We start from the raw sequence: 27,862 nt of genomic DNA on the forward strand, positions 1-27,862 counted from the left end.
GACTTGACGCTGTTCTTCTTTATAATAAACCTTTATATGTAATCAAGACGGTGTCAGCGGAGTCTCCTTCATCCTCTTCACATCATCAACGCCATCAAATAAACTACACATATTAAAAGACGATTTTTTATCCTAATACCTCTGAGAAAACCAATCAAACTTTGAAAGATCTTGGCGCTCGCGTTTAAACAAAACAAAACGATTGGCAAGAGGGAGGCACTTAAACTTTCAACTCACCTGGAATATCCCGATCTAACAGAAGAAACTCAGATGTCAAACTAATCTTCACCAGAACACAAAGTCTAAATCTAATCTATAAACAACAAATGCTTGCTTGACATTGATTTAGCTGCATTTCTACCAAGAGAACACAATGAGCCGCCAGTACCGGTCGCGCACCTGCTGGAGCAAGTCAATGAAATTCATTTCCTGGTTCCTGCACCGCGCACGGCCGGCCACCCGGCGCGGGGCGGTAGACTCACCGTGGTGCAGCGCGAGCGATCGGCTCCGGCACCCAGCAGGAGCCGGACGCAGTCCAGCCGTCCCGCCTCACAGGCCAGAAAGAGGGAGGTCTGTCCCCCCGCCGCCGCCGCAGCCGCGTCCACAGCGGCCCCTGCAGCCAGCAGCGCCTCCACGCAGCTGGAGGGAGGAGGGAGATGTTAACGACACATTCGCACCAGGGGTTATATACTTTGAATACACCTGTGCGGACACCGTGTTAACCCATATGTGCAGGAGGGGGACGACTGAGACACACACACACACACCGGCGCCAAGTGAATGGGGGGTCGGTGTGGGAGTTAGTCGATGACATTTTTATATAATGGGGCTACACTCTCTGGCTCTGTATCTGCTTTGACTGTGACTCGTTATTACACGTGGCCCCTGCGAACACTTGGATGTGTGTCTCACGTGCTTCAGTTCAAAGAAGAAGCCAACACTGGTTTACCTCACGTGCACCGGCGTCAGTGTACACGTTGGGGGATGGCACAGAAACAGACGTGATGCAGAGCTGCGGCAATAAACGTTTCGTGAGCACGTTTATAAATATCTGAGCGGGAATTTAAATTTCATACATTTTGTTGTATTTAAATGGGCTGAACTGACATAACGCTTCTCGAGCCTTATCGACCAATCGAAGCGCTTTGCACCACATGCCACACACACACACACACACACACACACACACACACACACACACACACCGCTCTTTCTATACGTACACGGTCACACGCCGATGAATGATTTACAGTGACTTGATTTTGGTTTCCGGGGACAGGACGACTCGACTGGGACTGGGGGAGGGGGAGGAAACCAACAAACGCCTCCGGGTTGGTGACGACCCCGCTGCCTCCTGAGCCACGGCCGCCCTATTTGTGTCTTTAACGTTTACTTTATAACAGTTATTAACTTGAAATGGGCTGTTAAATATTTACAGTGATCTTCTCTGTGCTGTTAACTGTCATCTTTGATAATAAAGTTTTCTTGAGTTTTTTTTTTTTCTTCTTCTTATTTTACAGGCGTGACTTCAACACATCGCTGCAGTGACCAGGAATCTTTCCAAACGTGCAAATATACATACCTAGAGACAAAGAAACAAGGGCGACGAATCAACGCGCGCACACACACACACGTTTAAGTTTAGACTATGAACACCACCTGTTCAGAGACAAGGGAAGACATCAGTCAGCCCTCCACCAATGGTGAAGCCGAGGATGACGGTGGCCCAGATCATCCGAGGAAAACCGATCCTGTCTGCTAACGCGACCACTGAGTCACGACCACCGAAAAACCAGTTAACCCCATAAAATAAACTCCCACCGCGAGTGTGTGTGTGTGTGTGTGTGTGTGTGTGTGTGTGTGTGTGTGTGTGTGTGCGCGTGTGTCAGCATGCCTTCAGATAATCCCGCTCTATAAATAACCCTGTGATCAGATATTACAGCACCGCGCATTCCCCAGCTGGTCCTGGGCATCGGGCTCTTCTGGCAAGCGCCGACACACGCACACGCACACCCCCGCCGTGGCTGACGGAGCCTCTCCGGCTGCAGGCTCGGGATTCAGCCCGGCGTCAGGATCGATACGAACGATCAGAGCTGACACTGCGCGTAGTGCGGGAGCGTCTGTTTCCGTCGTCGTTAATAGTTAAATGGTGCGAGCTTGGCTGATGTTTGAGGAGGAGAAACCACCGAGCAGCAGAAATGGAAGCGGCGGGCATTAAGGGGCAGCCGCCCCGGTCTCAGCGCTGGACCGGGGTTTATTTTAGCTGTGGGAAATCACCCCGTGCCGACGGTCCGTACCGTATGCCCCAAAGCCCCCCGGGGCTCAGCTGGGACCAGCGCCAGATGACGGTGCCGCGCAGTACGTGCCGGCATTGCTTTTGGCACCGCGTGGTCACCGGCATCGGCCCAGCGGTCACATCTCACACACGGCGGTGTCCAGCTGTTGCTTGTCTCGCAGCAAAGTGTGTGTGATGAGTGATCAGTTTTAAAAAGACACGCACACACTACTCATATCAGAATCTCCAACACGCACGGTGATTTTGGGGGCCAATGTGATTCAGTAAGAGAGGTCGAGTCCCAAAAACGCAAGTCGAGAACGGTATCAAGGCTCTTGGACAACAGGTAACACTTAACCAAAGGGATCGTAGCGATGGGCCCCAACAAGGATAAAGGTGTGTTTTGGGGTCATGGCTTGGTTTTTGGTCAAAGCTGGAATTAAAGTTGAAACAGCTGATTGATTAATCGATGAGTCGAGCGATCGCCGGAAAAATACATGACAATCAATTAACCTTTCGTGTCGATTACTGAGGTCAGATGCCAAACAGCTGCCGGTTCCAGCTCCTCAAATGCGATGATGATTCTCTCTCGCGTCGCTGTGAGTTACACATCTTTGGGGTTTGGACGGTTGATCAGGCCAAAACAAGCGATTAGATTAAATCAACCTGGGCCATTTTTTCGATTTCAATGACATTTTCCGGGCGACACAATCAACTAGTTGATACTAAACTTAACAGAGCCACGTTTTAAGTGGTTATATTTAGATTATGGTTAAGTTTAGGGCTGTAGGCACGAAGTGATTATGGTTAAGGTTACGACAAGCCTTCAGGGAATGACTATCAATCGATACCATGTAATCACACGTATTAAAAACGACTGTGGTGTGTGTGTGTGTGTGTGTGTGTGTGTGTTGGGCGCCCCGTTTCTCTGGCCGGTCAGGAGGGAGAACTTACGGCACCACGAGAGGAAGTTCCCCGTCCGAGCTCACCTGCTGTGGCCGCGGGCGGCGGCCAAGTGCAAGGATGTGAATCCGTTTTCATCCGGAACATCAGCAGGCGATCCCGAAAACAGCAGCAGCTTCACACACTCTGAGAGGGGAATGACGGAGAAAGAGGAAGAGAGGTGACAAGGCGGTGCCGGCTGTGCGCCCCGGAAACGTGGACGTGAGCTCCGCAACCGTAGACGTGATGCAGGCTGAATTTACAAAGTCCAATCATCGGAGTCTGCGACATCATAAAAAGCTACTACAACATCTCAGAGTAAAGTGGCCGAACAACGTGCACGGTACATAGAGCCTAGCAGCCGGTATCGCTTGTTGCCATGGATACTGTAGATGCTGTAGATGGTGTGGTGATGTTGGGCAAAAAAAACCTCAATAATCCGTGTCAGTCAATTTACGGCAGAGAGCTTTTACTGAGGTGCCGGGTCACGTGTGCTTCCGTTATTAAATATCGTTTTTGAGAAGTTGCTCCGGTGTTTTATGGAGACCTTCTGTTCCACTAGCCTCAGCCGGACAATGCAGTCTCTCACACCGGGTTTCTTTCGCCAGCTCGTCCGAAAAGACTGAACACGATACAGTGCGGCCATATTTTTTTCTGTCCAATTGTTCTGAAACAACCAGAAATGGACAGCAAAACGTCAGCACCCCCTCATTTTAAAACGACAGCGATACATCAGCAATCACTGCCTTGGCCGTCCCCGCACTACATCTCCCATGAGCCTTAACCACAGCAGTGGCTCTTTATCTTTGTTAAAACGACGAGTCGTTCAATTTTTACTCTCCACTGCGACGGCAGAGCACCCACGTGTCTCCGAGTGGAGACGGAGAGCTCCGTTAAAACGCTCCCTCCTTTTCAGAGGGGGTTATGAAAGAAAACCTTTTGTGGGAAGTGATGCCGAATCACCGGAGAGCCAGTGGAACGGAGGCTGAGCCAGAAGTGGAGCGGGGCTTCAGCTCTCGCCGGTGCACGTGTACAAAAAAAAACAGTGTCACGTATTCTGCGGATAAGTACAAGCGACGCAATCGCGGCAGGGCGCATCGGCTTCCAAGGGCCCATTGGAATAACGAGTCTCAGCGGGAACAGCCCGGTACGTCCCTTTGCCGCGGTGAATACATTACCCCGTCATCACGGGAAGGTTCGTGGCATTTCGGGGTTTCACATCCAACACTCAACCACAAACACACACAGTGTGTGTGTGGTCTAAATGTTTAAACATCTGTCTCGTCGGTTTGGGAAATGCACAGAGGTAAGCGTGGCTCAAACAATCAGATGAGAAGGAAGACACGGTTGGGGGGGGGCGTGAAGGACAATGAAATATTGATGGGCCGAGGACTAAGGCCTGTATTTGTGTGAGTGTGTCTGTGTGTGTGTGTACGTGTAAATGTGCCGGTGTGTGTCCTCTCTGTGCGTTCCCATCTATTAGCTTCAAGTACAGCTGTCCTTCAGCTGCATTAGTCGTGTTCATGGATCAACGCCCCTCGACTGACAGTATTACCACACATCCCAGCAGGGAAACGCATCCTGTGCTCTGTGTGTGTGTGTGTGTGTGTGTGTGTAATTACTAAACATCATAATTGTGTTTCAGTGTTTTCACGTTAGGTATGTTTGTGACTATAAATTGGGATTTAAAGATGCTATAATCCATAATCCATTAACAATGGACTACATCAATACTTGCATGTGAAAGGGGTCAAACCTACACAGAATCAACCCCCCCGACTTTGCAGCCCCCCCCCAACTGGTTTTCTGTCCCACAACTTTACTGCTTTAGTTCACGTCCAACGCTCCCGTAGCGTCGTTTTCGTCCGCAGCGGGCGGCTGTTTTTAGGTGATATCTGACAAACCCACTGTACAGTAACTGTTGGCAACTAGAGGGCGAACGTAGCGGTAAGAGCCTGACATTTCCCTCGGGCGACGGTGGAGACCATAACGGAGCAAAAACCAGAGTGAATATTGGAAGACGCAAAAATTCGAATCCAAATGAAAGCCAGTGTTGTTCCCTATCTGATCTTATCAACTCTATAATGTGATGTGTCGATGTTGTGTTTACAGCTTTTTTTTTTTTGCTTTGCCCGTTCAATCTGAACGCTTAACCTTAAGGATTCCTCGTGCGTATTCAGCAGAAGCTTAATCTCTGACCGAACCAACAAGGACCCGAATTCACGTTCAACGTAGCTTAAAAATTACAATCTCGGACCCCGTTCCCGCGAGAGACTGTTAGCCGTGGGAAGAGGAAGAAGAATCTGTATGAGGGGGCAGAAATGTCACAGGTTTGATGCCTGGAACATCAGAGTAGTGCTCGTTCTGAAGGTTTCTTTCACATGACATTAACACAGTGAGTCGCTGCAAAAGAGAAGAGCAGCAACCAAATGACTGAGACAGAAAAATCTCCTTTGTGGAGGCTGATAACGTGTCCAGTCTCTTGTCGATGTAAACCCTCTTCTCTCCATTTAAAAAGGACGTCAACAGAGCAACGGGCTCTGATTCGGCAGCGCTCTGCTTCCTGTTCGTGCGGTTCTACGTAGTCTCACCTGAGAAAAGGACCTTTGCTCTCGGGCCCTCGGTCAAAAGCCGCTCTGTGATGGCTGCCGACACGAGGGAAAGCATCACACGGCAGGTATGTTTGCAGCAGTTAATTCAAAACTCCGGAGCCTTTACGCAGTTCGTTTATGCCGCATCATAAACATCGTAACTCGATCTCACGTGGCCCCTGTGAACGCACGATCCTCCAGGAGACCGGCGGGTTGGTGAAAACACACACCGCACTAACTGAAGCAACTGACACTGGAAAGGTTTAATTCCATTGTTGTCTCCGGTTTGTAAACCCTAACTGCTGATTATTTAAAGAAACTGATCACGTGGAAGTTATTTATTTATTTATAAATAAAGCTCGGCAAAGGCAAACGAGAGCAAACTACAATCAACATACTGTCCTACTGAATCCAGGGTTACGTTTGTTTTCCTTTTCTCTTTTTCTTTATTGTGCAGTTAGAAGGAAAATGCTGAATAGCGGGGGAAAAAAATACACAATGTAATGATGTGTACACACACACACACACACCTTTGTTAATTATTTATAGACTTTACAATCCTTATTATGGTGGCGTCTTATGATCCTGTAAGGATTGGCTCAGGTATCTTATTCCCTCACGCACATCAGCCATGCTCCATCAAATCAATCAATCCCGCGTGAAACCTTTTTCCCTGTATTTCGGTGAACCGCCTTCTGCTTATCAATCACTCCATAATCAATACGAGCCCGTGGGTGTTCCTTGAAATGCTACTCTCCGAGCTCAGTCAGAGCTCAGAGAGTCGCAGACAGGGTTTCTATTCCCGCTGGGCTGAACCTATGCTCTTTAATATGTATAGATTCGCTACTGTGCTGTGGACGGTCAAAGGTGCGATATTTAAATTTCTGATTCAGCGGCAGGTATGTTACCCCTCAGACCCAAAGACCCAAGATGTCGACAGCTCGGGCACTGATCCGTATCAGTGCGTTGGTTTATCTGTTAAACGGTAAGTAACCATGGCAACAATACTGATCCTTGACGTTGCTCTAGCGGATAGTAAATCAACACAAACACCTGACCACCAGATTAAAACGTTCATAGTGGTCTGAGAAGCAGAGTTGTCCTGGATTGCATCAGACTGTACGAGTTGTGCCTGACAAACCCAATATTCTATCTGCATTCAGGACTGCAGCCAAGACTCTGGATATACTGAGGTCCACCCAAATTTAAGCCTGTAAAAGGTTTTAATTATGAAAATCTAAAAGCTTTTAGTTTTAGTTACAAAGACCTTTTCACTACAGGAAGACAACGCTGACTTGGAAATGCTGAATTCTTTGTTTTGTTTTATTTTTAACTGGTATTAAACATAGCAAGCTTGATTAAAAAAGAAAAAAAAAAATCCATCAAGTTTTACCGCGATGGATATTTTTTATGACCTCAGTGTCCTCAGTCGTACAGTAGCTGACGCGGTGCCTTTAATCAGCCAACCGGTACTGAGGGATTTAACGCCAGTTACCTGTGTGTCCGTTCTGAGCAGCAGCAAACAAGGCAGAGGTTTGGTTGTGGTTGTGGTAGAGGTGGTGGTCTTGGTCAAGATGATTGGGCTTGTTCTCCATGGCGGTGGTAGAGGTGATGTTGGTGGTGGTGGTGGTGGTGGTGGTGGTGGTGGTGGTGGTCGGGTCTGGTTGGTTAAGCAGCATTGACAATAAAGTGACATTTCCCTGGGAAGCAGCTTGGAGGAGCAGGGGGCGCCCGCCGTCCAGGGCAGCAGGCCCACCGCCACTTAGAGAGGAGACTACGGAGGGACACCAGCCTGCAGGGGGAAGGAGGAGCAGGAGCAGCACAGGTTAAACTAGGAGGAGGAGGAGGAAGAGCAGGAGGAAGAGGAAGCGACTAGAAGTGCTGAGCATGGGAGAGGCAGGGTTTTAAGAAGGCGGACGGGTTGGAAGGGAAGGAGAACACACCTCAGATCCATACATATTGCAGGACATTCTCTCTTGTTTGAACTGCGGGTGTGAGCAAGGTGGGATGTTAGAGTCGTAGTTAATAAATAAACATTTTCAGGGTAGAAAAAGGAGCCAGTGGTTGTATTAACCCCTGCTTGCCTTTTTCTTTTCCTTTTTTTTTTAATTCTAGTGGAGATTGCAAGGTTTCAAAGATACCAAATACGTCAGGCTGAATTTGGGGGAAATGTGACTAAAATAAGGCAGAAGACGCCTTCAGTGTTTCTATTACTAGTTCAGCCAAAATCAAAGATTCAACTCCAGTGGTGGAGGAGGTTTTTAGAGCTTTTACTGAAGTAAAATCCTAACGTCACACTGTAAAAACTCTTCATTACAAGTTAGAGTCCTGAACTGAAAGTGTTACTTAAGTAAAAGTATATAAGTATCATCATGAAAATGTACTTGAAGTAATAAAGTATTAAAGATACTCATTTGCAGTAAAATAGTCCCTATGACTCTTCCTCTGCTATTATATCATTAAATTATTATTACTGATGCAGTAATGTTTATTCAGCATTTTACTGTAATAGCTGGTTGTGTGTTTTGATATTTTTTTGTATAGGACCGCAACTAATATTTGTTTTTATTACGGATTGATCTCCTGATCATTTTCTCAATTTATCGACTGTAAGAAATACCCATAATTACTCAACTAACTAGCAAACGACACACGAAGAGTAGAAAAGTCTGAACAATGCAGCACACACACACACACACACACACACACACACACTATGATGTAGAACTGACACTGCATCTTCTTTTAAATATGTACATCTCGAATGATCTGCCTCTGAGTAGGAAACTGACTGGCCTGAACTTCAAGGAGTGCGTGTATCAGCAAATGCTAACTACTCTGCTGGTAAAGATCAATGCATTTGTTTCATTTAGTCACCCGAGCCCCACTGATATCAAATATCAAACCGCTAAAAAAAAAAAAAAAAAAGGAAGAAAAGAAAGAAGAAAAAAAAGCCACCCAGTTGGTTTCTGTAGCCTGAAGCTCTTTTGGGCTAAATTCCGTGTGGTGGCTGGTTATGTTACGAACAAATTGGTAGGATGATGGCAGGATTAGGGAGGAAACGGGTAAACAGGTAAAGCAACTTATTGAGGCTTTATTTCAGCCTTAGCTGGAACTCGTCCAGGAAAACTGTGGTTTTAAGACTCTACTCGCTTTACAAACCCTTAAAATGATTTCTCCCTTCAGATCTCCTGTGGCTTGAAAAATAACATCTAAATTACAAGTCTTCTAGCATTCTTATTTTAATTTTATTTAATGATTGCCCCCTTAAATGTCCTTTAATGTTTAGTTTCTATTATTGCAAAAATAGCCCTCATATATATGTATATGTATACATATATATATATTCTGTACATGCTTTTTCATTGCAGATCAAAGTCATTTCCACTGAACTGTACGTTCAAGGCCACAATGCCATGTCTTGAGGGCCGCCTATTAAACCGTTTTTCATTTTATACACATTTATCTGAAATTCAGCCTGACATATTTGGTGTTTGGACACTTTGAGATCACCGCTGAAATTTGAAATACATCGATGTTAGTTGCCAAACACCACAAGCTTGTAAAGACCAACCCACCGGGGGGGTTGGTGGTGTTCGGCAGAGTTTTAAGAGGTTAATGGAAATTTCCTCTTCAGGAAATCGCATACGTGTGTGTTCAAAATTCAAGCGGCGTGAATGAATGTTGCACGGAAAAATAAATTAGTTAAGTCCGAACTTATTTGGTCATTTAAGTCATTTAAGTCCTAAATCAGAACAGGACAAAACATCCCAAACATAAGATGTTAAGAGGATTCTTAGATCCTTCATGAACACTGTTGCCTGTGGTGATAGATCATATACGTTGTATTTGAGAACTTTTTTCCCCTGCCCTTCGAAAACACAACTTGAATTCAAAGCTTTTCCAAGGGGTTTGTGGAAATGCAGGAAACCCTCTAGTAAAATGTCTATCATTTAATCGGCACGTGAAGCGTGCCGCAGCCCGGACAAAGGGGCCTGCCGTCGCATCAGAGTATCAGCGAGATGATGGACCGCACTCATCTGTCAGCGCAGTCACTCGTCCACATTAGTCACACAGTGGACAAATACACACATTATTTAGTAGGACAGTTTTGCCATTACACAGTGTTATTTTAAATGATTAAGCACAGCAAACAGACAAAATGATGAAGTAAAGAAGAGAAAAAAGGGCTTCATTACTAAAACCAACAACTTTGCTAAAACTATTAACTTAACAGTTCTTAGGCTCTACTGAGAGGTGTCAGGCTAAAGTCTAGAGGTGCTACTTTTAACCATGGCTTCACATGGCTGGTTCTGATCTGGGTAGGATAAAAATGAGTTAGAGAACGGCGAGAATGCAGGCATTTCTCTCACAGATGGGGAAAAAAAAAAAGAGACACAAAGGAGAGTGAGGAAAAAGTGAAGCAGAGAATCTCAAGGACACGGATTATGGCAGCCGTTACGGCTGCGCTTTCTGTCTGAGTGGGTGGTGGTGGTGGTGGTGGGGAATTGGAAAAGTACAAAGGCTATGAAAACATTTCTGGCTGCTGACAGGAGAGATTGTGGCCTGGCTTGAAATTGTGATTAGTATGTCTGGGAAGTAGCAGAATTTCCCCAGAGGACCCCACAGCTTTATCAGATTTGTACGCGGGAGATGCTGCGATCGAACGGAACGAAATCCGAAAGGTCTGCAACACTGGTGTTACCACAGTTCCTCCTTGGGGTCAGCGCGCGCTAACGAAGATACGATCACTTTAAGACTCACAGACACTTAGATCTGACCTTTAAAATGTCAGTAAATAACAGCTGGAAGGTAGCGCACACGTTTTTAATCGATGGCCACATCAGCCAATCTGAAGATCTTTTTTTTTTTTTTTTTGACCATCTATAAAATCTTTGTATAACTCTTTCAAGTTTTACATTCTTAAGGAATTCTCTCACGTCAGTTTAATTCTATCGTCATTGGCACATTTGGTAAACTTTGTTTCATAAGTAGCTAGCGCGGCTATATCATTTTTCAATCATGATACATCTGCATGCAAAGCACAGGAATTTCAAAAATGCAGACATTGTTTGTCACATTTCATAGGTATATTTAAGGATAATTCCAGTTTATAACAACTTGGTTTTTTTTTTTTTTCCTTATAAGTTTCACCATCTTTTCTTTCAGATATTATAGCTTGGAGCAGAGCCAACATCGCTAACAAGAGGTAGGACTGGGCAAGACGCATGAGCTGTCAGGCCACAGGCCAGCTGTTAGGGCAAATTATTTGGAGGCAATACTGACAGTGAGCGAGACCGAAATGTCGCGGATAATCTCTCGTTTCACAGGGAAAACTGATGGCAGACGATTTACAGCAAGTAGCGTGGGTTAAAAAAACTGAAACTGAGGAGTTATTCTGTGAAACCGTGATAGACGGTTGCGAGCAACAGCCTGGGTAATGATTTCTGCTGGCCTTTGTTTTCTCTCTTTCCAAGTCGGTTCGTCTGATCTGGGGGTTCGTTTAAATCCTGACCGCACGTGTTTGCTTTCCCACCTGACCGATGTCGCCGGAGTCCCTGATCCGAGGAATTAATGTTTTGGATCATAGCGGATACGATGTTATTCTTACTGATGGAAATAACAGCCCTGGACTTTGGAAATAATACCCAAGTTGTCATAAACTGCCATTATTCTTCAATCATACTACGCAGTAACACCAAGCTTAGCACCACAGGCACATGACAAGGTAAATATAAATGCTACCATTTATATCAAACGACTAAATTACATACAGAGTGCTGTCGATGGCACAGGAAGCGGAGTGGACAGGAGACCAGTGGGACAAGTTAATGGAGGCTAAAACAGGAAGAGTGCGGGAAGTGGAAGGCTGGTCGTGGCATGCTACTGGAGGACGAGAAAGGGGAAGGGAAGGAGAGAGAGCAGCCTCTGGCATCAGCTTCAGAGAGGACAGGGGTTACTGGTAGGAAGGCCTACAGACCAATCTGAGTAAACGAGAGGGGAAATTGTCTGGTTTTGCCTCAATTCACCCTGCCGCGCACCTTCCGCTGCGACATGTCTAACCTCTAGTCAGGCACATAGCGGCGACATGTTGTCAGCGTCCACTGCTGATACTGACGTGACAAGTTGGGAGACAAAAGGTGCCCAGAGGGAGGACACATTAAGGGCAGAGAAAGAGAGATGAGTGGAGAGAGAAGGCAGTGAGCAACATCGGATCTCGCAAGGTTATTTAGGGTTGAGGGACAGAGTCAGTGACATAAACTGAATTGACCCGTGTGCTATTCTGCGTTGCATTCCTGTGGTTAGACCAGTTTCCCTGGGACCTGATCACTACACTAGGCTAGCTAGGCTAGCACCGTGGAAAGACAGTCGAAGAAAAGAGGCAGTGGGGAGAACTGGAGGGAGATGGAGCGTGGAGGAGCCCCTTTACCTGATGCTGTTGCCAGGGGGCTGCCTGCTGAGGTACGGGGGCTACAGGAAGATGGAGCACTAATGGAGGAGGAGGAGGTGGAGGGGGGGTTTATGGAGGAGGGGCTACTGACAGTGGTGGCAGGGCTGATGACGGGGGGGCACTCTGCACATGCTGCTGCCGGCTGCCGCTGAGGGCCCCGGCCAGGCCCCGGGGAGCGGGAGGGGGGGCAGGCACCCACCTGAGAGGCCGTCAGGGCTGGTACCAGGTCCAGGGCAGGTTTGGGTGGCAGCTGGGGCGTGGCCGGTTTTAGCCCGGCCCCAGGGGAGCGGCCGATGTCCCCCACCACCTTGATGGGTGGATGAGGAGGAGAGGGGGTCTGGGAAAGCCCTGGCTTTTTGGGAGGGATAGGAGGAGGGTTTCCCCGGTCGATCCTGGCCACCGTAGGCGACTTGAGGCCAATGGGATGGCTCAGGCGACCGGGAAAAGGGCCTCCCTCTGAGGCAGAGTGGGGCAGGCCTGGGCGCAGGGGTCCAGCACCTCCTGCTGGAGGGCTGGTGAAGCGCGACAGAACCTGCGTAACGGTGTGACGGGCTTGCTGCTTGGCGGCAAAGTTGTCACGGTTGGTGGGGGAGAGGTCACGGGCTGGAGGACTCTGGGACGCCGTGCCGTTTTGGTCCTGTTCCTGGAACTTGTAGCGGGCCGCCTGGACACGGGGGCTGACCCCGCTGGGTAAGCCGTGGGGGGCTTGGCCCTCTGAGCCATTCTCTGTCTGTGCCAGTCCTCCTGAGCTGCTGTGGACGATCCCCCGGCCAGACGTCTTTGGCAGGCTCAGGCCAACATAGTTGGCAGGGGTTGGTTTGACGGGTATGGTGAGGGGGGTCTTCTTGGGACCCTCCACCTCATTGGGTGGCAGGTCCGTTTGGCAAGACGCTGCTCGAGAGCTAATGGGCTCTGTGGCTACAGAAACAGATGTCAGAGCTTTGGGTTTGGGTGGCGTGCCGGTGGCAGCAGCGGGTTCTGCTCCAGAAGCAGCAGGCTGGGTCACAGCAGCATCCTTCCCATCAGTCAGTTCAGTCCGCAGCTGCTCCACCTGCTGCCGCAGACTCTGGCTCTCGGCCTCCTCGCGACCAAGCCTAGCGCGCAGCTGTTCCCGCTCTGTGTCGAACTCTGACAGCTGTTTTTCCATTTTGGCCTCCATCTGTTGGCTACGCTGCCGCTCGGTGCTCAGCTCCTCCTGCAGCCGGCCAGAGGTGCGACTCTCCTCGTCCAGGCGAGCTTGGAGCTCGTCGAAGCGCTGCGACTCCTCTACCACCCGTGTGGCAAGCTGCTTGCACTCTCGCACCAGCATCATGACAATGTGCTTGTTCTTCTCACGCTCGTCCTTCAACTGCGCCGTCAGCTTGCGGTGCTCCTGCTCCAGACTCTGGAGCTGCAGTTTCTCCATCTCCAACTGGAAGAAGAGAAAAAAAAAAAATGGGTACCAGGAGATCCTAACTTGGGCTTCAGTTATCTGAGTTGGGCTTGGGAGATCTACACAAACACACAGTTGTGTGTATCCAGTTGTGTCTATCAGTTGTATCTAATGCCGAAATGATTTGTCAATTAATCGATGACAGAAAGTTCATGGTCAACAAATTTTCCTTAATCACTTCATTGTTTAAGTAATTTACAGGCAGCTTCTGAAATGTGAGGAGTCGCTGCTTTTCTCTACGTGGGAGCTTTTATCTCTGTCATCTGATATTTTATATCATAAATTAATTGAAAGAAATACATCAACAAATTAACTGCTGATAAAAGTAATTGCTATGTGAGCAGATACATGGGCGCACAACTAAGCTATCAGGCGACTTCGGTTACAGATTGTCTGTGATACTGTACACATGTAACTTCTCCTTCCCTTTCTGAACACACATCCTCAGCAAAAATCAGTCAAGCCACCACCCTTTCAGACTGTACAAGCTCCGTGAACCTCACATGTATGTCAAACATCCAGTAACTCTCACAGACACACAGTATTTCACATACATCAGTTGCCACCTGTCTCCCCCATCGTGCATCCTGACAATATCGTCCATCACCGGAATAAAAACAAAAACGTAGGGTAAAAAAAAACAACACAGTGTTTCAATTTGGACTGTTATTGGAGTATGAGATAGAAAATTCTACTGCTTGCAACCGCGTGGGTTATGCAACCAGCCATGTTTGAAAACCGAGTAATTCGTTTGTCGCAAAGCTAAAATGAGCCCGACGAATTTTCTCCAGGAGGCCTAGACAATTCAGAATTAATCAGATGGGCCAGACAAAATAGCTCGATTAAACAGACAGGAAAGATAGATGGATGAGCACAAATTTACACAGATAGACACTTCATTAATCCACGGGGTGGCTTGGGAAAAAGAGTACAATTCGTCTATTCAGAGACACGGTCTCTTCATGTGGTTGAATTTCGATGACTTGTCAAAGCCGTGGCTTCTATATCGGGAGCGTTGCTGCTATTGCTGGCTCGGAGCTGGTTTCACAGAGGGTAACAGGCCTAACCGGAGCTCTCCGCCCACTTGCCGCATCGCTCTGACAAGCCTCAAACAAAAGAGTCGACTCCCCGCCACCCCTGTCCCAAACGAGACCCCCTCCCCCCTGTCCTCCCTTACTTCTCCGCCTCCCCGGTTCTTAACCCTCAGGGAGTACATATCACCACCAGCTGATGCTGAGGAGGGAGCGTGGGGTTTTATAAGCAAAGGGGGGAGCGCCGGGGGAACGCCAGTTGTTACTCAAAAGGAGGTGCTACGACTAGCTGCTAATTGGGTGGGGATTATGTCTGTTGTAAGTCAGCCTAATGCCTCTGAAGAACAAATTCGGGGATGCTGTGAAGGCGGTGACACACTGGGCAGCGAAGTCTGAAACCAGGCAGGATTAGGACAAGTTTATAAACTGCGTGTGTCAATTAAGTATTAGAAGCCGCTGACGACACTGTGACCCAAATGCGCTTCGGGAAAAGCTTTTTAAAAGCTTTCAGCTTCTTAATGTCTTAAAAAAACAAAAAAAAGGGTACGCTCCAACAGAAAATCAGCAGTTTCGACTTTCACACCCGCTTCATGCAGCGATTGGCCAGGTGTGTGGAGGTGAGAGGGTAAGCAGGGTTCGAACTACTCTCTCTAGGTCTCTTCTACAGCTTCTTCTGTTCCTGTGACACTATGAATGCCTTCTAGAGAGACAGTCTAAAAGTGGGCGCTGTTACTTCACATATTTGCACAGTCACCTCTGTAGGATGGGCAGCCCCCCCCCCCAACCTTAGAGTGTGGCTGCCCAGAACACCTATTAACACTTTTGCCCTTCTGATGTGGTCGGACTACGCATCATTTACGCTCGTTCTGTTTAAGCGTATCCCAACCATTAGTCACCTCACAAAATTTATTTCACTTTTAATCAGGACAGCGCATTAAGAGCCTTTCACCGGCTCCACACTGGGAGCTGCCGAGTCATCCACTAGCAGTCGCAGCTGGGTAACTACCTCCACGTTGCAACCGCAGACAGAGCAACACCCCTCCCCCCTTTTGAGTCAAGGACAGGGACCTGAAATAGAAAAATTTCAAGCTTTAGAATTCTTTAACTTATCGAGTAGGCCGTGTTCAGACCGACTACAATCTGTTTATTTTCTTGCAGGAGGGATTTTAAAACTCTGGAGAGTTCCCACAGCAGGTGCTCAGTAATTTCTACTCTATCTTCACACACGATAGGTAAATTGTCAACTTAGCACAATGCTACAAGCTAAGAGGTATTCTACCTGTATTCCTCGGTGGATGATGTTGAACTCTGCTATGGCAAGACCTAAGCCAGGATCAAACCCCCCCCCCACACACACACACACACAATTTTTGTGCAGGACATCAACACCCTTGTGCCAATGCAGTGTTCTCATTGAACTGAACAAAAAGGCAATGTGTTATTGTAAAGCCTGAATGCAGACTTAGAAATCCTAGTTGATAACGCTCTGCCAAGACAAACCTCCTCTGAGAATGTTTTCTTTCTTTGATATGATTTAATGCAACATAATGAAGGGCTTAACCTTCCCCACTGAGTACCGCAACGATTACCACAGCAGAGTCTTTGCTCATACTTGTCATCCATATGCATGAGCTCATTCTGCTATCATCTACAGAGTGAAATAATAATGACATTGAACCAGAACTCATTTTTGTCGAGATACCTGAGATCCTCCACTGCTTAATGAAATATTTAAATAAAGATTTAAATAAAAAAAATTTAAAAAATCCAATCGTTACGCCTGAAAAGCTGCAGCACTGAGGTGTCAGCTAGCATCCCGGCAGAATACAGCAGCCTATTCGGCTACTGTGGTGAATAGGGGACGGGAGGAGGAGGAAGCGGAGGAGGCGGCCTGAGGACTATTCTAAGAAAGAGGAATTTTAGCACCGGCGGTCGTGACCTTGCTTCCAAATTCAGCCTCACAACAAAACACGTTGGCAGCATGTTTACCCACAAAACCGACAAATACAGCGTTCCTTCGTCACTGTTTTGAGCGTCACTGCCGTAACAAGGGGGGGCGTCTTTCTCCGAGTTCATGGAGGAGGAGATGAGGGAGTGGGGGTGACTTCATTATATGCCCATGAACCGATTCAGGGTGAGTTACGTACAGATGCCTGCCTGCCGTCAGCTTGCCTAAGACCTCATGGATAATTCAACAGCTTGCTCACAGGAGCACGAGAAGAGCGGAAACGGATGGAGAGGATAAAGATAGCGCACACAATCCTGGAGAAATTCCCTCTACCCAGCAACCAGAAGAGCCCTCCGAGTACACTGAGCCTCTGTCTTTTAGCAGTGTTGGTTTGTTGATGTGTCATGGGTCATTTTAAAAGGTTTCAACGAAACCACTTATCCCTGCCCGACGGCTTCGTACCCTGCTGTTGACAGTTTAGGTACAACTGTGTAATCTGTGGTGACATTGTGGCGATTCATTCTGTGCTAAAGAGGGTAAACTGTTGTTTTGCGGTGGCTGCCTCTCTTCTTACACACATTTTTCGGGGTCAAATGAACCAAAACCCCTCAAGGTCAAAGTTGTCGTGCATAGCTGTGTTTCTGGTCATTGTTGAGAGTGGTTACAGAGAAGCGGCTCAGATGCCAGGGATTCCTTTGGAGTTTTCAGGTCAAATCTGGGTTTTGACCAAACCAAACACTGAAAACCCACGTCCATGACCATGTCCGCACTGACGTAGACACCGAAACACTGATTAAAATGAAAACTTAGCTTTTCCTTTTCATTTTAGCCTTCAATCCTCAATACGTAATTCTTTGCAACAACCCAAAAATGGCATTTTCCAAATCAAAAATGTGGTATTGTGTTCCAGTGGGGAAGGAAAAAAAATGAGGCTTTTCTGAAATGACAATAGATGACTTTAACAGACATGGTGAGTGTCTGCTCAAACAAAACAGAAAATCTAGGGGTGGACAGACATCAGTGCACATCTCCATTTTTTTTTTTAGAACGTTGGCGCGGCACACTGTCACCAAAACAACCACCACGTCTTGCGTTGATGACGCATCTTCCTGTTACGTCCTTGTCAGGGACGCGTCGGGACGCATTAGCGTTTACACTACAAATCATAAGTGGTCAAATGCGTCCCAGACCCACCTCAGTAAGTGGGTTGGGCGATCGGATCATGATGCGTCTCGGCGGTCGCTTAAACTTATGTTTGGCGCTGTCGACTTGTGATCCGATCACCCAAGAGGCAAGTTAGCGCCAGGGGTAAAAACTCACCAAATGAAACCTCCGACTGATGGTACTCCTCATCCTGCTGAGCGTCATCAAAACATAATTGTCAGTGTGGTAGTTAAAGTCTTTCCATGTCCAGAAATGTATTATAAAGTCTGTACCAGACCAATCATTGTGATTTAAACACCTGCAGCTGCCTGCACCAGCCGTTCATAAGTCCAAACTTGAGACTTGTTCAGCTGCGTTTGCCGAGAGAAGTTTCACGCTATACAAAAATTAAAACTTGAACGAGAGCAGTTCTTATGTGGAGATTAGTTGTCGATAAATATTTACGCCCAGTAACTTCCACGTGTAACCGTTGTGTAGCTAACTGAACCAGCTGACAAAGCTAACGTTAGCTTAGTGATTTACCGTTTTACCGTTTACGGTGAGGAGTAAAGGGGGTAAAATATGGCATAAGTTTGAAATATCTGCCCTGAAACTTGATAAACTACAACATTCCTCAAATTACAAATTGCTATGACGATAAAATTTGACTGAAATAGTGAATAACGTCAGATTAGCATAATCGGATATTTCCCACCCAGTGACTGTATGAATACTACTTCACCTGAAAGCATTATTTCTTCATGTATGCAGACATGGACAAATATCTACATTTACAAAAGACATATGTGAAAGAAGAAGAATTTAAGAAGGACTTAAAATTCAAACTTTGTAATGGATTTTTGAATGGCTGGTGCAATCCCAAATCCTGAACACAGTCCAAGCTGCACCATTCCTCCATTCGCATCGACTGCAATGTGTCTGTAGCACCGAGTATCGAAAAGCACAGAGTATGGAAAGTGTATGTCAAACAGTTCAGGTCAGAAACTGAGGCTTGTTTCCACTTATTACGTGATCATATTTCCTTATCTACATATATCAGGAAAGTTTTCTCAAATCAAACTACAGTATATTTTATGTAGGCAAACTTCTATAACACTGATGCTTTCTGCACATATGGTTAAAATAAAAAAAATAAAAAATAAAAAAATAAAAAGAGTACGTGCTTTTATTCCCCAGACTAAGGTAACAAAAACATTTTGGTGCCGGTACCCAGCACTAGCGAGAGTACCATGATGAGTGGCCACAATCCGCCCAGAACTGACCCACATAAAAACTGAGATACCGTACATTCACATTTAATGGATGGAAGCAAATACACACTTAGACACACTAACCACAGCCCCAAAATCTATTTAACCAGCTTTCCTGTCCAATCAGCCAACTCCTAGCTCTCCCTTCCTTCCTTCTTCCATAACTCCTCATCTATGTCTGTGTGGTTACAAAGCTTCCATTTGGCTCAAAACTATATCATTTCTGTTACTATTACAGAGTTCAAGTACGGGACACACACACACACACACACACACACACACACACACACACACACACACACACACACACACACACACACGCACACACACAGAGTATTTTCTTTATTACTCACCCACATTCATTCTGCCAGGCTCACACTGAAACACTTTCACACATCCATGTTCCTCAACACAGAGAAGGAGAGAGAGAGAGAGAGAGAGACAGATAGAGAGACAGAGAGAGAGAGAGAGAGAGAGAGAGAGAATGGGACAAAGCCATAGCAGACATTTGGCTGCCCACTTAATCAGGGCCACATAATCCTAAAGACACCTGGGACCAGCACACACTCGTATACGCACACAGTCAACCATCAAAAATAGAAATGACACACCAGAAAATAGGAATTAAGTTCACACACGCAACATACACACACTGTCACTCCTATCCTCCACGTTCATATAATACCCATGCATACAGCAAAAACCTTAATACACACACGCAGACAGGCATGCAATTTCCTCGTTCCCTACATCTTGCAACTTTCCTGTGCGCAACAGATTTTATACAAGTGTAGTTTAATTAAAAAGCAAACAGACAAACAATTGAAACTATTTCTGAACAGGCAAAGTTAGCAGGTATCTGCACCATAACCTCCTCCTCCCTGGTGTCTGTCTGGTGTCTTACCCTCTTTTGGCGGCTCTCAGCAGCAGCCAGCTGGGCCGACATACGTTCCTGCATCTTCCTGCAGTGCGCCATGACGGCCTCCAGGACAGAGATGGGGCTGGAGCCCAGGGGCCGCCGCTCGGCGTCTCCCCCGGGGACGCCGCACTCAAAGTCCCGCTGAAGCGCCAGGAAGGGGTCGGTCAGGCTGTAGTGGCCGTATCGCTCCTGGAGAAACACCTCCTTCCTCTGAGCCTGTGGAAAGAAGAGGAGGGGAGAGAACGTTACTTAACTTGTTCACCATATGACTGAAATGTATTTTGACCCCATCCCGACCCCATTTAGATCGGGAACTTTAAACATCTAGACATCACTGCGTTTGGTGGGGTCACAAAACAAACAGGTTGGGATCCACCCAAGGAATACTTATATAACCTTCCCAAATATGTGGGATACCACTGTAAAATGAGTCAAAACAAACTTCAGTTTTCACATTTTGTCGTGCCATTCTCCAGCTTCAGCTCAAGATCTCTGCAGCCTGTCATTCATAGAAAGGTTCGTGTTCCTAAACGACCTCAGTGAGTGCGTCCGCTGACGTCAAACAACAGATAATAAGAGAGCAAATTGATATTGTGGTTATAATAAGGCTTTAACACTGACCCTACTTCACTGTAAGTCCAAGGAACTTCAGCACGCAGACCAAGTCTCGCCCTCATCCCCAGGCCTCCCCTCCCTCCACTGCCCTGTGGTTCAGGAGGAGGTTCGGTCCGTCAGGCCCTCCTTCGGCCCGCGGACCCCCTCCCCACCACTGGCCCCTGACCGCTGTGAGCCCGCCTGCCTGACTCCACAACCTCTCAGCACTGCAGCAGGCCCGCCTGCTCTCAGGTTGCACAGCAGACAGATGGAGACGGGTGATGGAGTCCTCTGAGCTGGTCAATGGTGAAGGCAGGGGGCTTGTGGTATCATTACGGCATAATGGTGATCTTGGGTATCGCAGCCAGACCAGGTATCATGGGTTCATTCAAGGCCCAAACTGAGCACCTGCCAAATGCTAAAGAAAAAAAAAAATCCTTTGTGGATCATTTAACTAGATGAGCCCTGACTGACTGCAGACTTCCATCATGGCTGAAAAAGTCTCGAACAGCACAGCTGCACCCTCTAATGTTTATCATTCATCTCCCAGCTTTGCCTTCCAAGAGAATGTAAATAGAATGAAGTTCAGCCGATGAGCCGGAAGCCCAAGATGGCAAGCTTTCCGCGCAGCACATGAACGCATCGTAACGGTTCTGGCAAAAAAAAAAAAAAAGGAAAAAGAATCAAAGAAAACAGCAATAGCAAACTCATCATTTGGCAGAGAGCTATGTGCTCACTAAAGTTCAGAATAATCTGATGTGTAACTTCTGGAAACATCCCACCGATAACTTTCTAACTTTCCCCTCATTTCTCTGAGTTAATAAAAAGACATCAGCCGCATTGTCCAGTATTTATTTGGCAGGCTGGCCACGCAACCAGGTCAAGAGGGCAAGAGGAAAACAGCTCGGCATCAAACGGGCGGTCGCGCGGCCGGGATGCAAGGCGGCCTCGCAACTCGGGCACACTGCTCCTCCTGACGAGTGGACGCCCACATTCGGGTGAAAGTTTACGTCCTTCCCATGTGGCAAGACACAGCAGGTGTAACACGACCAAAGTAAAAGCACGACAAAGATAGACAGACAAAGGAAGACAAGAACACAAAAATAGATCCACTGTGTGGGTCGAAGGAGCAGGTTTAACATCAAAACACTTGATCCGCTGTTGTCTAGCACCAGGTTTATAGGTGTATACTTTATATGTATGGCATTTCAACTACTCAGATTTTTTATTTATGTCTCTATCTTTTACACCTTGTGGCTTTTCTGATTTTCAGCAAGATGCAATATCTAGGAGAGACAGGACTACGTTTTGTTGTACCCAAAAACTATGACAATTGACGCGCACTCAAACCTGAACTGAAAACGGGTTGGTTTAATGTTTATTTGCGTTCGCCAGGCAACACATACTCTTCCTGGGGAAAAATAGTGTGTAGGCAATAAGTGCTTGCAACTACGCTACATACAGTGCAGTTACAGCAACAGACAGGCCTGTATTTTCAAAATGACATCTTTAGTTGCTTCTTAAAAAATGAAGTTGGCGGGAGAAGATGAACATTAATCATTTTTGGCTCCTCCCATGGAAGGCACTCCAAAAAGTGCATTCTTGGACACTGGTTTGATATCACAGTAACACACTCAGACCCTGGCAACCTCCCACTTCCAGCATCCCGGCCCGGTTTCTAGAAAGGTGCCGGAGGGTTCGTTACATCAGATCCTATGGATTAGTAAATGCGACAAAGCTTATGTAAAGTCCAGCGTTGCCCAAGCTGCTGCCTCAAGCAGAAGCTGGCATCGGTCGGCCCTGTGTGCAGTTGGGTAACATTAGCCTTGTCAAAGCTGCCCTTCAACATCCTGACCACAACCAGATCACCACTCACGGTATTCCAACAGTCAAATAATACCCGACCAAAACCCACTTGGCTGCAATACAGCAGCTGCACGGAGACCAAACCCTCTGACCATAAGTGGTGGTGAGAGAGAGTAATAACTCCGGGGGGGAAAAAAAAAAAGAAAGAAAACCTCCGGACACAGATTCCTCACAAGCAGAAATGCAGAATGTAGAGAATGAGACGTTGACAAGAATCATTTCGGCTGCAGAAATACACTAATAAATCAACGAGCTGCAAACCCATAGGAAACACTATATAGACGGAGCTAGAGATTTAAAATTGAGAGGCAGTTCTCATATAACGGGAAGAAGAACGACCGAAAATATCAAATCTGGCTGAAGCAGGTTTTCAGATGAACTCTTCAAGTCGACTCTTTTGTCATGGCCAAATACTTGTTGCACCGTTAAGCGGCCGGGCTGCTTTTCTCCTTCACAATGTCAGCTACAGGTGTTTAAGTAACAGTTTCAGGCGGTTTTATTCAAGAGAGTCATGATTCAAATCTATCAGCAACAGGAGGTCGGTGAGGGAGGGATATTACATAACTTGGCAGGAGACATTTAAATCAAACGCGGAGGCGAGAAAAAGACAAAGCGCCAGAGCGTGAGAGACCGAAGAACAGACAGCGGGGACGACGAGGAACAAACGGCAGGAAGGTGTTGCGAGATGCTTCGCCAAAGAAGGAGATGAGGAGCGTTGGGAGAGTCAAACAACACACACACGCCCACGAGCGCGCACAAAGAGCACAGAGCATGAAGATTGATGGCGAGTCCCAGGAAGACTGAGGCGGCGCTTGATGCTGATGTCTGGCTGCGAGCGGGCCAACATAAACACAGCGCAGAGGAAAGGTAGGTGTGTGTGTGTGTGTGTGTGTGTGTGTGTGTGTGTGTGTGTACATGTCTCTCTTTGATTGTGTGGTGTGGACACATTTTGGTTTAAAAAAGAAAGAAGAAAAAAGAAAAAAAACATCGCTGTGAGAACATGTTGGCCTGTCCTCAAAACTCAAAGGGCAAATTTGAGGGTTAAGACTCGGTTTTAGGGTTCAGGTTAGAATCCGGTTTAGGTTTAGGATTAGGGTTCGGGTTTCAGGAATGCACTATGTCAATGAGCGTCCTCACAACTGTAGAAAGACCAACATGTAACTATGAGAGGGAGAGAAAGAGAGACCGAAAATAATTCAAAAGAAGTTGGTGACAACAGGGAAAATAAAGAGGTTGGTGTGGAAACAGAGCTGAAATTTCTCTCCAAATACCTCTTTATCTCTAACACACACACACACACACACACACACACACACACACACACACACACACACACACACACACACACACACACCCCTTTGGTGTGTTTGTGTTGGCCTTGTCTCCTTTCCTCCGTTCACAGTCGACCATTAATCACCTGAGAAACATCTGAAACTACACGAAATCAGGAGACGCTACCTGCACTAATTAGAAACCTTCTGCCTAAATTTACCAGTTGGTCAACACCAAGAACTAAACTAACCTTCCCCAGTCAAGCAATCAATCATTTGGTGCATAAAAATGTCAGAGACAGTGTAAAATGCCTGTTACTAAAGCCCAAGCTGGTGCCTTCAAATAACTTATTTTGTCCCTTCAAGGACGAGTTCAAACCCTAAAATTATATTGACTATCACATAAAACACAAATGAGAAGCTAGAACTAGGACACCTTTGGTGTTTTTGCAAACAATTATTCAGTTATCGAAATTGTCAAATCGGTCAGCTCCGAACTTAACAGACTGACGCTGAAGTATCCAGCAGCAGTGAAGGCACCATCCAAAAACCAATCCGACGGGAGTCCCCTGCAGAGGTCCAAAGTAAATAATCAGCGGAGAGGCAGTGCCATCTTTAAATGGCCCTTCAACTCGCAGGATCCTCCTGTAAATATTTACGCAGGACCAGAGACCATTACAGCTCCCAGTCCTCCGGCTGCTGCTCTTCACTTCCACATGAGGCTCATTAATTATCAGGCTGAAGGTTTTTGGTCGTTTAAGCGTGTTACTTGGTGAGTATGGGCAGGATTGAAAAGAAAAGAAAAAAAAAAACATTTTAAATGCAGTGGTTTTCCCATTAAATAGGAGCTGTCGTCATTTAGATTCTGTTTGCCAAACACAACATTCCTTCAATTGCCATCCTGGTTTTCTTTTCTGTCTTTTTTTCATGTTCTTTTTTGAAGTGGTGTCTTCGAAGCAGTTTCATTTAATTTTTTTTCCCCAAAAAGGACTTAATTAGAACTGTAAAACGTTGATGAATTGATTTTTATTTGACCAATAGAAAACTGATCAGCAACTATTTTAAGGACTGAATGATCATTTTAGTCTTTTTTTCGGTAAACATCCGAATAATTTGCTGGTTTTTGCTTCTCAAATGTGAAGATTTGATGGGTTTTTTTTTTTTTTTCTGTTTTTTTTTTTAAAAATCATACATTATTGTAAATGAAATATCTGAGTTTTACACTATTTGGTCGGGCAAATCAACTTGGACTGAGGGAATAAAGCAATATAGCATATTATATCAAAAACTCTACACTATTTTCTGTTATTTTATAGACAAGATGATTCATGGATTAGTCTAGTAAATAATCAGCCGATTAAGCGATAATGAAAATAACTGGGTAGCTGCAGCCCTGGATTTAACGATCACCAACATCTCCTGAGGAACTCTCCTAGTTTCTCTCTCTTACGTCACCGTGTCCACCGCTGGTGGCGTCTTCTGCCAGTGACGCCCAGGCAAACCGTGGCACATTCGTCTTAGAAACCAAGCGCAAGCAAACCCTTCCCCTAATTTAGCTCCCCGCGTTTCGGAGCTGTGGAAAGGTTGGTCGATATTTTCCCCGTCGTGAGGCTCGGGGTCATGGGTCACCCTATTACAGCACCCGGGTTAGGGCCAGGGGAGCTGAATCCTTTGAGATTTCATCAGCTGTCGGACACTAAGCTCCCCTGAGGCTCTATTGATCCCATAGATCCATTGGATGTCATTAGATGAAAGCTGCACTTCACAGTCGGGTTTGACCAGTAAAGGTTTTGCAGGGTGATGTGTTTTGGACCGAAGCTTCTGACAGAAAGGAGGTTGCGCTTTTATTTAATGTCTTTAAATTCTAATAAATTTCACTGTGACTATTTTGAAACTTTTTGAAAAGAAGTCTTATTGACAGGTGCATACTGTCAATCACTTACACAAACTTTATAGATTTCTCCAGAGCTTTCAACTGTATCTCGTGTTCTTAAAGGACTTCCTCAATTGTTTTTTTTAAATGATGATGATCATAAGGCGTGATTGAAAGCTCTGGAACAAGCTTGTAAAAGGCCCTTGAGTGCCTATTTTTGACCTGGTCTGTATCCTGGCTTTTATTGATTCTTACCACAAATTTATTTGATTACTTTTAACCTTATCATGAAATTTAATGAATATAATTCTACCCTGCTTTATTGTATTTTTAAGTTTTCTTTGCCAACTTTTTCTCAGAAAAACAGACATTAGTTTTGGACCAACACATCCCAGCGACTGCGCTATCTTCACAAAACATCCAGTGTCTGCTGCAGGTGGCAAAACACACAACCCGACACAGCCCCAACGGTGTGCGTTTCCCTTTTTAACTGTGCAGAAACATCAGCAAATGGCTCTGAAACTCTAAAGATACACTACAAATCATTCGGTGAGATACTGCCGGCGTCTCAATTATGAAGGGAGGGATATAAACTCAAAACGTCCATGTTTCACTTCCACAGTGTGAACCGCAGCCAACTGAGACCTCCACCAGTCCCTGTTTAATACGGTTTAAATACGATGGTTCACCTACTGGTTTAAATACTATAGTAACTATATTGTATTCACAAGTGCAGCGAGGTTGGAGGGCTCTGATTGAGATATCTCAGTATTATTAGCATCAACCTTTACAGGCATGCTGCACTCAGTGGGTGAGAGGGTTCAGGGAACACAGCCAGAAAGAGAGCGAAGGGAAGAGTGATGGATCGGATCGCTGCGAGAGAAGACGGAAGACGGAGGAAGACAGATGAGAGAGGCGGAGAAATGACAAAAACGCTGCGAGGAAGGACGGTGGCAACAAATAAAGTCAGACAGAGAAAAGAGAGACAGAGGGAGCAGTGAAGCAGAAAAACAAAAAAGCAAAAAGCCTAGCAACTGGGACAAAGAAAGGCCCCACAGCAAAGAGAAGAAGAGGGTACTCCAAACTCTCCATGGCGGAGGAAAGATCACCGAGCATTCAAGCGTCTCATTTAACTCCATTCTTTGACTATGTGAATGTCGTATTAGTTGCTGGCAGCTAATCCAGCCCAGAGACAAAAAAAACAAAAAAAAAAAAAATCATCAGTCCAAAGCGAGGAGCTGTTCGTGTCCCGAAAAAAATATACAAGCAAACAGTTAAAATCGAAAGAGGTGGAAGTGCTTGAGGGTGCCCGATTCAAGTCTCTGATGCTCGAGGCGTTGCTCGGTTCGGTGTCCAAAGGCAGAGGGTTAGGGGGGTGGAAAAAAAAATAAGCAATGGGATGAGAAAAGAATATTCCAGCCTAATGTTGTATTCCAAAAAGTCCTGCAGACGGCGTAAAGACGGCCGTAATACGATATGCACACACTCTAATCAGGCCTAACAGACATCCTTGATGAATCACACCTTGACATCGGTTCAGCTTCTCTCCGCCAGCTGTTCGTCGCAGCAGAGTGTTCTGCTCTCTTTATTCACCGAGTGTAAGAAACGTGAAAAGAACCTCATCTGAGCTTAGTTCAAATGTCCTGAAAACTCACGTGCTGATGTGTGTGTGGAGGTACGTCCGAAGATTCTCACCCATCCACGTCCCTTTTACCTAGAAGTGCTAAGTCCAAAGCAGCTAGCTAAGCAAAGAGCTAATTTAAGACATTTAACTTCAAGGCTGAGTTAAAACTGGTGCTGACATGATTAACTAGTAGATTAACAGCAAATTAACAAGTTTGATAATCAATGAATTGTTTCAATCAGTATTTAAGCAAAAGCACAAAACGCTTCCTGGTTCCAAGTTAGATCTTGATGGTCTAACTTGGAAAAAAAAAAAAAAAAGACAATTTATAGACAAAAAATTTAGATTAACTGAAAGTATAGTCAATAGATTGATAATAATGAGAATAATCTGTAGTTCCAGCCTTAATTAAACCTCTAAACAACAACAAACAGGTCACTACAGACAAAACACTACAATTAAAACCTATGTGCCAATGTTGCTACCGAGCTTCGCAAATCAGTGTTTTTCCTGCTGGTTAAAATCATTTTAGTTTTGTCACATTGCTAGATGCTGATTAATATAATCGCACTGGTACCCCAATCAAAATTGTGTTATTGTGACAATACTAAAAAAGACTCAAAGTCAAATC

General features: G+C 46.0%; 1 protein-coding gene across 2 annotated transcripts in view; it reads right to left on the reverse strand.

The window, feature by feature from the left end:
* Positions 1–27,862, reverse strand: part of cttnbp2 (cortactin binding protein 2) — a 97,805-nt gene that overhangs the window by 27,891 nt on the left and 42,052 nt on the right. For both annotated transcript variants that reach the window (XM_040133160.1, XM_040133161.1), the window contains exons 3-7: positions 19,989–20,219; positions 12,239–13,670; positions 7,304–7,600; positions 3,265–3,364; positions 483–639 (exon numbers count right to left, since the gene is read on the reverse strand). In XM_040133160.1, the coding sequence (XP_039989094.1) occupies positions 483–639; positions 3,265–3,364; positions 7,304–7,600; positions 12,239–13,670; positions 19,989–20,219 (2,217 nt within the window). The remainder of the gene's footprint in view (positions 1–482; positions 640–3,264; positions 3,365–7,303; positions 7,601–12,238; positions 13,671–19,988; positions 20,220–27,862) is intronic.

This window comes from Xiphias gladius, chromosome 8 (assembly GCF_016859285.1).
Source record: "Xiphias gladius isolate SHS-SW01 ecotype Sanya breed wild chromosome 8, ASM1685928v1, whole genome shotgun sequence".
Taxonomy (NCBI): Eukaryota; Metazoa; Chordata; class Actinopteri; order Istiophoriformes; family Xiphiidae; genus Xiphias; species Xiphias gladius.